Source organism: Callorhinus ursinus, unplaced genomic scaffold (assembly GCF_003265705.2).
Source record: "Callorhinus ursinus isolate GAN/ISIS: 27379988/994484 unplaced genomic scaffold, GSC_fseal_2.0 scaffold23, whole genome shotgun sequence".
NCBI lineage: Eukaryota > Metazoa > Chordata > Mammalia > Carnivora > Otariidae > Callorhinus > Callorhinus ursinus.
This window is the reverse complement of record NW_027397085.1, coordinates 26,202,565-26,217,431: the sequence shown is the minus strand read 5'-3', so window position 1 is coordinate 26,217,431 and position 14,867 is coordinate 26,202,565. Positions and strand designations below refer to the sequence as shown.

The 14,867-nt window shown below is 51.0% G+C and overlaps 1 protein-coding gene across 1 annotated transcript; it reads right to left on the bottom strand.

Moving 5' to 3' along the window:
• Positions 1-774: 774 nt before the first annotated feature.
• On the bottom strand, positions 775-14,743 carry SPRY4 (sprouty RTK signaling antagonist 4). Its single transcript, XM_025852320.2, has 2 exons — positions 14,560-14,743; positions 775-5,420 (listed from the first exon to the last, which is right to left on the bottom strand). Exon 2 carries the CDS (start codon positions 5,371-5,373, stop codon positions 4,474-4,476), a length of 900 nt encoding a protein of 299 aa, XP_025708105.1. The 5' UTR covers positions 5,374-5,420; positions 14,560-14,743; the 3' UTR covers positions 775-4,473.
• Between the last annotated feature and the right edge of the window lie 124 nt (positions 14,744-14,867).

Sequence of the window (14,867 nt, the reverse complement as noted above, 5' to 3'; positions counted from 1 at the left end):
AGGCCCCCCTCGCCCATCCTTGTTGCTTGTGTGCCCATGCTTAATGGCAACAGAAAAAAAAAAAAAATCACTCAACTCCTTTTCTTTCAGAAAACAAGAGGCAGGTGTTCACATGTTCAAAATAAAAAAAGTTCCCCCGGGTACATAAAGTGAGAAGTGGCCAGGTCTCTACCAGTTTTTTTTTTTTTTTTTGAGGGGATGGGGTGGGGACAGAAGAAACGCACAGAAGGTACATTAGAAGGGCAAAGGCAAGGCATTAAATGGGAGACTTCTTAGTGAAAGGAATTGCTCTTGTACAATATCCACCAATCTGGTGAAAATAAGGAAACCACCAAAGGTTTTCTGTTTGCCTTCTTAAAGCATTGTATGGGTCTGTGTGCATTGAAATCTGCTTTGGGGGCACCAGGGCTTACCCAAAGGAGAGAATTGCATAATTTTTCTAAACTGGACAGGTCAGATGACCCTTTGCCACCTCCTCTGCCTCCCTGAAGTTTGTCATCTGTTACAAATACACACCTGTGTGGGGAAGAGGTGGCAGCACCTGGTAGAATTCAGCTAGGTAAGAAAGTGAAGCTCACCTCCAGTGGTTGTCAGTGTGTCCTAGAAGCAGAACGAGGGACTGTTCTGGCACAAAGAGCCCCTTCTCTGCCCCTTTGTCCTGCCAGAGCTGGGGTATGCATTCCCACTTGATGACAAACCCTGACAAATTCAGAGTCTTGCTGGATGAGGGTGTGGGGGTGTGAACACAAACACACGAGAAACGGCAGTCCTGTGTATATTTAACAATATATATTTATATATATTTTCTAGATCAGTACATTCAGTTTTTAACTTGTTTTTTTCTTCACAAACAGAAGAACTCTTACAATAGTAGACTTTCTAAAATAAATACTATTAAAATAGAGCTTCAAAATAAATATTCTATACAAAGGAAACCTTCTGTGGTAACTTTTGATGTGGGGTGAGACGGGGCTACAGTGAAGAGGGAACAGGAAGGAGGAATGTGGTGGGGTGGGAACCTCAGAACAGCTTTTTCTGTTTGTAACACGAAACCAAACTGGGGGGCTGTGAGAAGAGAAAGCAAGGTAGGACAGACACCACACGGAGTTACCCACAGCAAACATGGCAGCGCAAGATTTGTCATCAACTGTCACAGTAAGCAGAGGGCATGGAAATGCTTACCGAAGGCATGAACCAGAAGGCCGGTGAAGCTTGGGAGATGCCCTCGTGAATTGTACAGTGCAAAGTCATGCTGCCCCAACCCCATCAGCCATCTCCTGGGGCAGTGGGGGAGACTATGAAACTTCGAGGTGATGGAAACGGGGTGTTTGCTCCCGACCAATACCTTCCATGTTGTGCAAACTTGGGCCAGTCACGATCTAACTGGGCCCCACTCAGTGTACATTGGGGACCCACGCAGACTCCACAGCGCTGAAGAACTAGACGTGTCACATGAAGGTCTTTCACTTCTGTTGGCTGTGAAGGGGCCCACACCAGCAGCGGGGATTGGTCTTCACCTCCTTCCAGCAAGGGACTGTGAGAAGGGACTTGGTTGCGCCCCGACATCCATCCGGAAGGTCTTGGGCTATCCTAGAGCCAGTTCTCAGGGTGCTTCTTGGAGTGCTGGGCCTTCACAAACCCACCCTCAGGGTGGGAGCAGCCACGACCTACTGGGACATGTGTCCTGGACCCAGGCTTGTGGACCCTACCCCCAGTTCCAGGCAGAACCACCACCCACCCCAGGCTGAACAGAAATGGGAACTAGCTGGCTCTTTAGAAAAAAAAAAAAAAAAAAAAGGTTAAAATGAGGCATAATCCAGCCAAGGAAGCTACTGCCGATGGAAACACAATCAGCCAGAGCACCCAGAGAAATGTGTCGTGTTTCTGAGATTTCAGTCCCTCAGTGGCCCTTGACTGGCCCCCAGGACCCACGGGCAAGCCAGTTTTGTTTTTTTGCCAAGAAGCTGAGAAAAACATGCTGAGGGCTTGCCCCGCAACAGAGCTGGGAGAACCAGAGCTGCTTCACTGCTTCCCTTTACCACTGAGCACAGGGGACACCGGGAGCTCGGCACACATCCATCTAGCAGGTTAAATGCAAACCAAAAAGAACAAGGCAAAACAGGAGGAAGAAAAAAAGAAAAAAGGAAACCCAAACCAGAAAAATCCGTGTTTACAACTATGTACACAAAGTCAGGGTTCATCAGGGGTCAGGAGACTGTTTGTCAGGAAACAGGGTCTGTGTAGATAAGAGGGTCGGTGGGGTAGGTGTGTAGTGTGTGTGTGTGTGTGTGTGTGTGTGTGTGTGTGTGTGTGTGTGTGTACACAGCTTATGTAAATCAATTCTCCACAGAACGGATGTGTACAACACCAAGATCACCAAAGTGCAACTTGCCACTGGGTCAAGTTTTCCATGGAGACAATTGAGAGGGGCCCTGGGAAAAGTTCTGAGGCCTTGCCAAGAGTGGACGCGTGCCCTTCATTTTGGGGGTAACCTCTGCACGCCGAGGAAAACATCTCCAGCCCCTTCAGTACACATCTGATACATTCAATTAAGAGTGAGTGGTTGGCTGAATGTGTTTTTCCTACCATTCCCTCCTATTTGTGCAAGATGGCAAGGGTAGCTACATGAATCAGCCTTAGAAAACGCAGATGCAATATTTCATACTTCTTACAAGCCAGCAAATGTTATATAAATAAAGCCTAAAATAATAAGACCCTCCCCTCCTTTCCTCCAATCAATAAATACCTACGGTTACAATTAACTTATTCTAAATCATAAGATGTTACTACTAGTCTTCAAGAAGGAAAAAAAAGTCCTTGAGCATTGGGTGCATGCCAATCACAGCTACCTGCCTCTTTGCCTCCATCCTGGAGGCAGTTCTGTTCCTACAGAACAAACTGGAAATGCTACACAAGGTCTGCCTAATGCACTTCCAGTTTCACCTGGGGTAGCTTTTCTGACCCAGGCCACCTCCTCTCGTGGGGTGGAACGACACACAGAATATCACACGAGGCGAAAACCCCTGCACAACAGCTGGGGAGGAAGGACCAGACACAATATAGCTTTTGCATGCAACAAGTACCTACCCACTGGACGTGCTGCACTTTTGAGTCCTTTAGCACCTTGAGAGAAAGAGTTGCTACGTCTTTGGGGGCTGTTGGGAGGGGGCGGGTGGTGTGGCCACACACAGAAGCAGGGCTCAATCCCAAGAAGCCCCTGGAGAATTCCCACCCCCCCCCCCTTGCTCTTACTCCCCCGCTAGGGCTTCCTAACACTAAAATAGACTCTTTTTTCATCATCTGTCTATTTACATTAAAGATACAGACACATCACTGTACACAAAAGGCTATGACAGCAAGCAGCAGACTCAGAAGAGGAGCCCACACCCAGCTTGGCTCTGTCACTCTGCCAACAGGTGTTGCCTCTCTTCTTTGCTGTTAAAATCCTCTTCTTGGTGGGAAGGGGGATTGTGTTCCTTGAGGTTGCTCGCCCCCCAGATTTTGAAATCAGCCCTTCCTGGGGGGTGGCCCAAAAGGAAGCAAGTGTTTCATTATTATTTTTTTTAAAACACCGTTATAGCATCTAGTTTAATTGTTCTATAAAAACATAATGACTGGATCCAGAGACCACAGCCTCAGACTCATTGGCAAAATGATATTTGGTCTCGCATGTGCCGCCCCGGCCTTCTCTACCCATAAAATTTCTGGAAAGGATTTGGGTAGAGAGAACTCGGGGCACATAGTGGCAGGTGAGTCTGCGACTCGGTAAGAACCGAAGGACGGTGTTATGGGCGGAACACCCCCGAGAGTTAGTGATGAAGCTGGAAGGGAGAACTGCACGGCGTAGTGGCTCCTAAATCCATTTGCGGCTCCAGGGAGGCAGAGTGGGGAATGAGCCTCTGCTCGTAGGGGGGGGGGGTCCCAAGTATATACAACAGGCGTTGCCAGGGTCTTCGCCTTCCCCAGGGTATTGGGGCAACCTGGGGTTGGGGGGGAGGAGCAGTACGGACGTCAGGGTTCCAAGGGTCTTCTCCAAAGGTCCCCTGGTCCCGCAGTTAACGATTCCTCCCAGGCAGCCAAAGAGAAGGGAAGGGCGGGCAGAGAGGGGGGAGGAGGGACCGGGAAGGCGGTTCAAGCAGCTGCAACTTCCAGATATGTGCCCCCATCTATGTTGGGTCTTCTGAAAAAGAACGCCCCCCATTCCCTGCCACACCACGCCCCTGCCAGAGTTCCAGGGCCCGGAAAAAAGAAAACCAAAACACAACCCCAAGTGCTTCTTCATCCCTTCGGGGAAGAGAGGGCGGGAGGGAGGGCAGCGGTGGTCCCCACGGCTTCAGAAGCGGAGGGTGGGGAGTGGGCAGCCCGGCAAGGTCGGCCTCGGGACACTAAAACTTCCGGCCTTGCTGTGGTCTTCTCAGGTGTCAGAAGGGAACCAGGTTTTCAGGGGGAGCGCGGGGGCTTTGACCCCAAGTGTCAGAAGGGCTTGTCGGGTCTGCTGGCCTTGGCGTCCCCGGCGGCCGCCTTGCAGATGACGCTGTTCGTGTGCTTGCAGCGGCACCCAGGGCGGCGCAGGCGGTCGTAGGCGCGCTGGGCCAGCTTCACGCAGCCAGTGGCCGGCAGGTAGCAGAGCAGGCACGGCAGCACCAGGGACAGGGCGCCCATGAAGGACCAGCGGGCGCAGCAGTTTGAGTGCGAGCAGGAGCACGGGTGGTCGGCACAGGAGCCCTCGTCATCCTCGTTGGTGCAGTGGTAGAAGACGCCTTGCACCAGGCACATGCAGGTGCCGTAGTTGACCAGGGTCTGGGCCGAGCACAGGCATTCCTGGTTGCAGACCCAGCAGGAGGGCAGTGTCCGGGGGGATGCGCACTCCTTGCACTTACACTTCCCACAGGCCTCGCACAACAAGAAGTGCTTGTCTAGCTCAGGGGGCACCGCCGGGCCCTTGAGGTCCAGGGGCTTGCAGTGGACCACCTTGGGCTGGATGCGCACAGCCCTCGGGGAGGCCTGATCAGCCACGGGCGGCGGTGCCATGTGGTCTAAGAGCCGCTGGTCAGAGGATGTGCTGCTGCTGCTGCTGACGGAGCTGGGGCGCCCGCTGAAGGAGATCCAGTGGTGGGTGACATCCTGGTCACAGCGGGCAGGCGGCGGGGCCAACTCTGGGGCCCCGCCCCGGGTCCGCTTGGGGCCAACAGGGGGCACCAGGCCAGGGTTGTCTATGTAGTCGTTCTCCACGTGGCAGGTCTTCATCTGGTCGATGGGGAGGATGGTGAGTGGGTGCTGGAGGCGGCTGTGGGGCATACGGCTGTCAAGTAGGGGCTGGACCATGACTGAGCTGGGAGTCAAGGGGGCGCTCTGTGGGATCGGGGGCTCCATGGGGCTGGAGGTCCTGGACTGTGCAGAGGAACAGGCTTCTAGGGGCCCTGGGTGGGGGGAGGTGGGGAAAAGGAAGAGAGAGTGGATTCCAGGCATCAGTACTTGGCCTGTTAACACCCCCACCCCCCCCAACAGGTCCTCGGGAGTACAAATGAAATGGAAACTGGATTCTCTGATTGGACTCTCCAGCATCGAGGCTTAGATGATTAATAATAACAATTAATAGTGAGTGGTAGAAACAACACTTATTCAGCACTTAATGAGCCACACACTCTGCTAAGCACCATATATATTACGTCATTGACACGTCACTCTAAAACGTAACTACTATGATTATCCCTTCTGTAGTTACAGAAAACGAAGGTTCAAAATAACTTGCCCAAAGGTACACAAAACTATCAACAGAACTCAGCAGGAGTTCAAACCTAGCCCGACCAACTCATTCTTGCAACGGCTGTGAAATATGTTCTATTTTTAAGATAGATGGCTCAGTGGTTATAAACACAGGCTCTGGAATCAGATCCAAGTTTGAATTCTCACCCCCTGCCTAACAATGTTGCCATAAATAAGGTTCTGTAACCTTTATGCCTGCCTTAGTTTTGTCATCTCTAAAATGGGTTCTTGTGAGGATTAAATGAGAAAATGCTATCCAGTACCTAGCATCTTGCCTGCCAGTAATCTTGTCACTATTCCAGAGAGCGTCAGCTTAGATTTCCTGAACACCCAAAGGACTGTGTGCCAGGCATTGTGCTGAGGATGTAGTGACCATGACAGATAGCCCCTGTAAGCTGCCATGGAGTGTACCAGCTGGATAAACAAGTCTTTATTTCACACAGTCACAAGAGAAGGAAGGGCTGTACGGGATACCTGCACATCCAGGATATTAACTTAGTACCACCACTTCTAAGAGCAGCAACCTCCAGTGGCTAATAACCCCTGGCTAGGGGCACTTCTGACAACTTGGATGGGAAATCCTCTAGAGGGGCACTCACATCACCCATTTCCAAGTGCTGAGCTGAACATTCAGCCTAAATGCTATTTACTAGAATAGCTAAGCCAACTCTGGATCAGTTTCTAATTTCACCAAGAGAGTGCAATTTTAAGTTGGAATCCCGCCAGAGATTCAACTGCAGTGCCTGACACGGAACCCCAGGAAGTCACTTAAATCAAAGAGCGGAAACGACTTGGTTCAAATTTAGAAAGTGCACATTGTTTTCTATTAGAAGTGCCATTTCCTCGCCTGCTGACCTTTACATTCGGAATTCAGCTGGAGATCAATTTAAAGAAATAGCAGCAGAAGGCCAAGACCTCTGCCCAAGGGGACACAATTTGGAATCCAAGAGAAAGATTAGACTCTGGGAAGAGTCCACTAGGGGGTAGGGGTGTGAGACAGAACAAGGTGCGGATAGAAGGGAAAGATAATGGTCTTAAAAAAAACACACACAAAAAAACAGACCACTGAATAAATGTGTTATGGGGTAGAGTTTGGTAAATGCCTTTTCATGATGCTAATGATGTACTCATTAGGAGAGTGCCTCTGCTGTGCCTGTGCCTCTGCTGTGAGGTTCATCTGGCCTAAGAGGTAATGCTAAGAAGAGGGCGGGGGTTGACAGGTTTCCATTTCCAGTTAATCCCCTGCCCCTCCAGACTGGGTACACAGTTGGCCTATCCCGGTACTCCAATCACAGGAATGACACCTTGCCCCAGGTAACTCATTCATACTTATCAATGTCTACACTGAGGAATGGTTGCGGAGGGGGGGGGAGGTGCAGGCATTCAGGGTAACTCATTTATACTCCCCTACTTGGAAACAATATTTGATCAGAAATGGTGAAATTGTTGGGGGAAGGGCTTCTATAGATGCTTTCTGACCTGTCTAAAAGAAAGAGCTAGCTCTAGATGCAAAGTTCATGAAGGGGATAAAAGGGAACTTTACCCGCTTTTACGACAGGGTTCTCATCTGTATTTCATCTATACTGCAAATGCAAAAAAAGCATCAAGTCTTTTCCATAAGGCTCAGTGCTCAGTCAACTGATATTTCCCATTTGCACAGGGCATGTATTATTGGCTTTGCTCCCATGGCTCTACCTACTTAAAAGATTCTGGGACTTCTGTGCGGTTTTTCTCATGTGGGAGAAAGTCTGCCTAATGGCAACACCTGCCTCCCATCTCCACACTCCCTCCAGAGGAAAGGAGAGCATCTTCTTCAAATGGCAGACTTCCCTGTAGCACAGTTAGCCTTAAGTGTCTGGAACTTCTGCCACCAAGAATGGTCATTTACCAAGGCAGCCTCTTATAGGGACCCTGTAGTCAGGGCTGGATGGGGGTGATGTCAAATATGCATCTACGGAGAGGGGTTTTTCCAAGGATCCAGCCAACCGTGGGGCAGAACTTTAGGGAATGCTATCTCAGCCCACTTATTCTGTGCAGGGGCTCCAAAGCTCCAAAATAAGTGGGTTTCGGGTCAACAGACAAGGATTAGGAACTTTGCCTGGAGGAAAAGGTGTGACTGGGCACAAGAAGGGAAAATGCTGACGGAGGCAAAGGATGAGACTCTCTGGCACCAGCCAAGAGGTGTCTCAGCCTGAACCCCTACCCCAGACAAAGACAATGTGATTCCCTTATTCCAGAAGCTTGGGTCACGACTGCTCAGGGTCTTGCCCCATGTAGTTGGGCTTTTGTCTCTTAGGACTAGGCTAGGGACTTGCCATGCTGTTAGAAAAAGTAAGGGGAAAGAAGAAAATTATCCACTCTTCTTCCTAGTTCTATTCCTGGGATTCTTCAAAACAGCCACATTTTTTTTGTGGGTAAAACAAAAGGCATGGGCAATGCTCAAGGATTTTAATAGGCCCTGAAATCAGAAGGCACATTCATGGAAAATTCCCACCAGGATGCCAGGGTGGGCGCAGCGCCTGCAGGCAATGGGATGTTGGCCTTAGCAGACTCCCATCACCCTCCAGAGGTAGCTGTCAACATCTGGACTTGGAGCTGGGGCCAGACATGGGGGTGGGAGCTTGGTCCATGATGACTCAGCTCTCTTGGGACATGCTCCATCCAAGATGGCTCCAGCAGGCATATTCCAAAATGCATCTTCCCTATCATAACCCTGATGTCGGATTCCATCCGGCCACTAGCTCAGCAAAAACCAGTGGCTGGCTCAGAGTTGCAGTGCTCAAAACCCTCCTCAAGCCTCATTGCCTTACCGCCCCATTAGCGGGGACTTCCACAGGAGGGTAGAATTCATTTGGCTGACCAAGAAAAACTACTTCCTGAGCAGCCTGTTTGATAACCCCTCAGCATAGCTAAATGAGGTCTCAAAAAAAACCCCAACCCTCAGTTGGTTTAGAAGATCAATCTCTACTCACTGGGACACACCGGGCCTCCAGCCTAAGCAATGCTGAGGAACTTAAGTGCAGTTTAATATGTACTCTGCTTCCCCTGCAAGGAAGGAAGAGATTTATAATATAAATAGGGGAGAGGAGGCTTTGCCTCATTTAGGCTCTTTGGAAGACTGATGGCCAATTTGGAAGACTGTGGACAGAGAAACAAAGCCAGCACTCCACTTAGAGAAGCACCACTATCGAGTTTTAGGCGGCATTATTATGGATTAGCATAAGGAAAGGAAACTTTTACCTCCACTCCCAACTTCTCATAATAAAGAATAATAATTGTGGAAGCAGCTAATATTTATGAAACATATTCATGTCAGGCCGTCTGTGCTAAGCCCTCAGCGATTTTCTCATTTAATCCTCACACCATCACCTTGGAGAGTAACACCCATTTTGCAAGGAAGAAATGAAGAACAAAGGGTCATAATGCGGCTAAGTGATTACAGCACGATATGAACCCGACAGCAAAGGCTCCAGAGCCTGCCACCTCAACCCCACAGTCCTGACTTAACAGTAATGTCTGGGTATTCGGGTGAAGGCAGGGAAGCCCCGATCACTTTCACCGCCAAGAACTCTATTGGTTCCCCAGTCTGCCACCAGCCCTCTCAGGGAGCCTCATCAAGCCATTCGCGGGGCTCTTAACCAAACCAGCAGGGAAATGAAACCAGACAGGGGTTACATTAGATTGCGCCCTCCACCGCCCCGTTGAGGGAATTCTCACTGTGCAGAGTGGAGGCTGGTGGCGGAGGTGGGGGGGTGTTGAAATCTGTCATTACAGGAAGGCCCAGAGCTCAAGTTACCTTGGCTTCCAATTCAGTTTTCTTTACCATCCCTTCTGTCACCTCATACACCGCGGCTTTACTAAGTGTGTTCATTTTTAGTTTTAGTTTTTTTTTTTTTTAAAGTCTCACTTGTAGGATCTCACCACAAAGCAGTCTCTTAAAGAAGTCCTGACATGGGAGGGAATTCCCTCTCCTCTCTCCTACAAAGCTGAACTTAAGGGTCCCTAGGGCACATTCTCAGATGGGGCTTTCTGTTCCAGGTCTGTAGGGAAGGGAGGGAGGGGCCTGAGTAAGAGGGAGCCAGAAGCCAGTCCTAGAATACTGAATCAGCAGGATATCGCAAAGCCCAGAGCACATACACTCCTGTCTTTGCCACTTGGCGGTCTGTGGTCTGTGGCCTGTGTACCTATGGGAGGGGCTGTGAGGTCAGGATGCAGACCTCACAAGGTGGGCAGGCTGAAAAGAACCAAGGGGTGTGTTAAAGGTCCACGCCACCCACCCACCTCTTCCCCTTGACTTACCCTGGGAAGAGGAGTTGGGAAATACTTGGAAAACCTGACAGCTGTGCTTTCACACCTAGAGGTCAGCACATGACAGACTGGTGAGAGGCTCGGAATGAATGGGCCATTTCTGCACTGCTCCATTCAGTCTTGGCAGGTCCTCCCAGGAAAAGGGTTGTTTAACCCTTTTATCAGTTCAGAAGACAAGGTTTCTAGGCTGCCAGGGATCCCGCCCCCCACTACCACTTGGTTCTTTGTGACAACAGCCCAGTTTAGTTAATTAAACTCCAGCCAAATAATGACTTATTGCTTCAAAAAGACTTTAAAAGGTGTTTTGGGGGTGGTGGTGGTGAGGAAAGCCAGGGACCTGCCTTCCCTACACCCCACTGAGGAAAACCATCTCTGCATCTCTGCAGAGAACAAAGCATTGATGCAGCGGGATTTGTCAGAGAATCCTTGCTGCTCCCCCACCCCTCTCCAGCACCAGCACTACGGGGCTCACCTCTGGGTGTAATCCGTTAGAGATCACAAAAGAAAGCAGCTGCTTCTCATCCCTTTGTCCCATTACCAGCTAGCAGTTCCCAACCCTCTCCTCTTACTCATCCACAACCAGTCAGCTGAGCGCCAAAGCCCCAGCACAAGGACTAGCGGGAGGGGTCTTGCTGTAGTTGGCTCTGGGCTGTTCTACCTGGCTTTAAATGTTGGTTTCTTTCATTGGTTATCTGCTCAGATCCCCTTAAAGAGATACTAGAAATCACAGTTTGGGAACTCCTGGCCCACATCAAAGTTTGGAGGGGCCCCGCTCACTGACACCAAGATAATTTGTCTCACCACCCTCCACCAGAGATTTCTAAGAGATTCTAATAATAGATTCCTAATAATAGATTTTAGTTTATTCCTGGGATGGGGCAGGAGATGACTGCCCTCTCCTCCCAACCAGAAAAAGAAAGACTACCGGACAAGGGAAGCCACTCTTCTGCAAATGGCCACCTGCCCCAGAAGGGCCTCTTCCCTTCTCCACTAGATCCAGCACATCTGTGCTCCCTCCCCAGTGCCCTTGCTTCCTCCACTGACTGTCCTTGGAAAGAACAATCACTATTACAGCTGAATGGTGGAGCCTCTTAAGTCCAGCCACATGTCCCGGGATACATTCCCAGCCTTGTCAGCTGTCCGGATCCACAGGGTGGCCCCAGACCCCTTGAGAGCCAAGAATACCCCATAATCTAACCTCATGCAGCTCCGGTGTAGGAAGTGGCTCCCTTAGAACCAGGTCCTCATTGAGGTGCCCAGCCTAGCCCCCTTGGGAAGTTTCTTTCCTTCACCCCTCCCCGACTCTGCAGATGGAGAGACTAAGGCCCAAGCTTAGCAGGTTTCCTAGCTACTCATCTGCTCTGACCTGGCCCCTAGCTTGGTCTGAAAGGAGTAATAGTTTTCTGTATGTTGCTCTTCATCACCTTCTTCCTCTGGCTCTTTTGAAAGACCAAAAATATATTCCAACAGGTCACTGCTTTCCCTTCTATCAGGGAGATCCAGGTTTGCCCTGAGATGGAACCTTTCCACTCTTGCCCATTAGCCCTTTCCTTAAGAACACTTTCATATCTACATCCCAAATCCAAATTTTTCAACTGTGTCCCTAAATCCAGCTTTGTGCAAGACTCCTTGAAGTTTTCCTCACAAGGGAACTTCTAACTCCGAAGCGACAACGTGACAGGCACTCTGGAGTCAGAACCAGATTAAATGCCTTAACGCTCTTAAGAACACTGAACTTCTCTGACTAAAGAAAGGGGGCTCCTTTCCAAACCTCCTTGGTACAAACATCTGGGTCCTACCCAAGAGGATGGCCTGAGGAAAGAAAAATGCTTGTGGGGCCCCCACATCTGGGGCTAGATGTCACACCAAGGGGCTAGCATCAGGAATTGGATGCCAAGTCCCCATGTGTTATCCCAAAGTATCAAACCGCAGAGCAGTACCCCTTCAAGGGCCACTTTTGAAGGTGTTAATGAGTGTTTTTTCCTCCCTTTATTTTTAAATCACTCACTTTCAAATTTTGCTTTGAAAGGCTGCCTTCATTTGTTATTCAAGTCAGCCACACCTCTGGGTAAAGACTAAGTCAGTCAGGTTTCCCAGAGTGGGAGTGGGGGGGGTGGGGATGGAGGTGGAGGAGTGACTAAATATGCTGGACAGAGGGTGGAATACCTATTCTGGAAGGATTAAAACAAAAATGGCATCTGTAAGCTCCAAATGATCACCAGTTTCTGTCCTGCTTAGCCAGGAATCATTCTAGTCTATGTGTTCGGTCTCCTCCCACCAAGCCTAACCAAAGCTTTAAGGAAATGTTGTCATTTCAGAATGATGGTAATCTGGAAAAGGTCGTGGGAATGAGGAGGATTTCCACTCCACAAAAAGAGGAATGACTCCTGGGTTCAGAATCTAAAAAAGGAAAATAAGAGATGTCTTATGAAAGTCTTCCTCACCCTAACTGACCAACATTTGTCCATCATGGATATTTCAGAAATATGCCATCAAAATGCCTCCTACCAGGCACTGGCCAAACGTAGCATCTCAGTTGGTCATTGTGTGCACTGCTCACATTAATGGATTTACCTGAAGCCTGCTGGCAAGCGAGGTTGCTCCCAAGGGCTGGCAAAGAGAGGAAACTGGATTTCACACTGGACAAATCTACATCTTTCCCACCCTTCTGCTGAAACAGAGCTAAAGGAGTCAACTGCAGCCTTCCCTTTCCTCGTCCACCCCACAACCACGGACTAAAGGAAAAAAAAAACTGAACAATTCAGACGTTTATGCTCCATTCATGTAAAGATCCAGAGAACTCTAAACATTGTGAAATCACTAGTGCAATATTGGGTAGGGCCGCAGGCCAGACTGAGCTTATTAAGAGATTGATAAGGCCGTATTTCCTAAATGCTCTAGGCCTTCACCTTCCAGCTTTGTATGCCCGAGAGGCTTGTCAGAAAGATTGGAGAGCCCTGGTCAGCTAATGAGACAGGCATGCACTTGCTCCTGCCCCTCCCCAAACGGGAGATCATCACACCACTGATTTGGAGGCCGGAAAGTGGGGGTTCCCACTGGATCTGGGCACCCCACTGAGCCCACACCTTTCCTTTCAACGTTAACCATGCTTGGGGGTTCCCAGAGACTCTGCGCCAGAACACAGCCTCCTGCCCTCACCCAGCCTTGGCAACATGGACGCCCATCCAGCAGCTGGTGAATCAGGCAGCCAGCAGCTCTCCCCTCTAATCACCACCATACAGCCCCACCGGCCCAGTTTGCTTCTCTGGCTGTCGCTCAGCCGTCAAGCCATGCAACCATTTTCGTCTCTCTTGCCTTCTCTGCCCACAACCCCCAGCCCCAATCAAAGAGAATTGAGAAATCATCTTCTTGCACAAGAGCAGCTACTGTCTAAATGCTTTTTGATCGTCTGCATGGAGGGGGAACTGGGCACAGCCCTGGCCCCAGTGATGAAGCCAAGCTCCAGCTGCCCTGGCTGCCCAAACCCGCCTTTGCCCCCCTTCTTTACCCCTTTGGTCTTAGAGATTCAGAATTTTCAGAACGTACCGTCTCTCTATTTCTCTCTTCTCGGTGATGTCAACCTGGTACCACCAAGAAGGAGGGAAAGCGGGAACCTTATCTCTCCTACGCATGCAACCTCTTTCTCCAGCTCCCACACGCCTGGCGTTATGTAAACGCACCTTCAGCCCCCACCACAGCCCCAGCGCGGCCGGGCCCCGGGGCCCGGCACACTCAGTGCCCGGAGAAGGGAGGCACGAGGAGCCCGAGGGGCCTCTGGCCCTGCAGAGGCCGGGGAAGGGAAAGACAACTGCGAGGCATGCACAGCATAAAATGCAGCAACAGATCAAAGGTCAGACGGCGAGGAACGCCTCGCCAAAGACAGGGAGTAGAAATGCCCAGTCCCGAGCCATCTCGGTGCTGACCATCGAGGAGGAGGCAGAAGGGTAGAAAACCCAGTCCGTCACGGCTCCAAAGGGAAAAGAAAAACCTACGTCGAGCATAGGCCGCTGCAGTGGGCTGGGGAGATCTGGGCAGAGCTGGCACCGTGGGCACGGAGCCCGGGGTGGGCAAGGTGCCCAGGGCAAAAGCGCCCGCCGGACCCAAAAGGTGGCTCCTGATCGAGCCTAGAGCCTCCCATTCCAACGCTCGAGGCGGGTGGTGGCAGGAGGAAAGAAACCAGGCCAGAAGGAAACTCCCGGGACACGCACGGGGCTTCCTGAGTCGCAGAGTGGGGAAGTCGGGCTTGGCAGTGCCCCGGGGTCGGAAACTCTGGTGCCAGGCTGTGAACACCCCCGGCGCCGTGCTGGCCCAGCCGAGGGCGTCAGGGAGCTGCGGCACACCGCAGCGGCTCGAGGAGGCGCAGGGAGAGGGAAGGAACACTGAGGCGCGCTTAGAAATAGCGCACCATTTGCCCCAGCCGGAGGGGGAGTCGTGTCGCGACTCAGAGGGGGTACTTTCGGATCCCGAAACCGGCCAGGGACTTACTTTGAAGAGCCGCAGAACCACAAGCATTGCTCCACGCCTGTGTAAATCCCCGAACCCGGGCGGGTCAGACGCCGCTGTTCACGCAGACGTCGGCGGGAGAAACCGATAGGACTCCTTGCGCACCGCAGGGCCAGCTCCGCGCTGTCAGCTCCTCTTGCTGCCTCCGCGGCGGTGTTGCAACCACTGCCTGGGAAAATGGCTTTTTTATGAATGGGAGGGAAGGGAGCTCCAGTGCGCACGCGCTCCGTTCACGATTCTATGAATGGGTGGGCACAAGAGACCCCGCGGGCGCATGCGCCGAGCTCCTT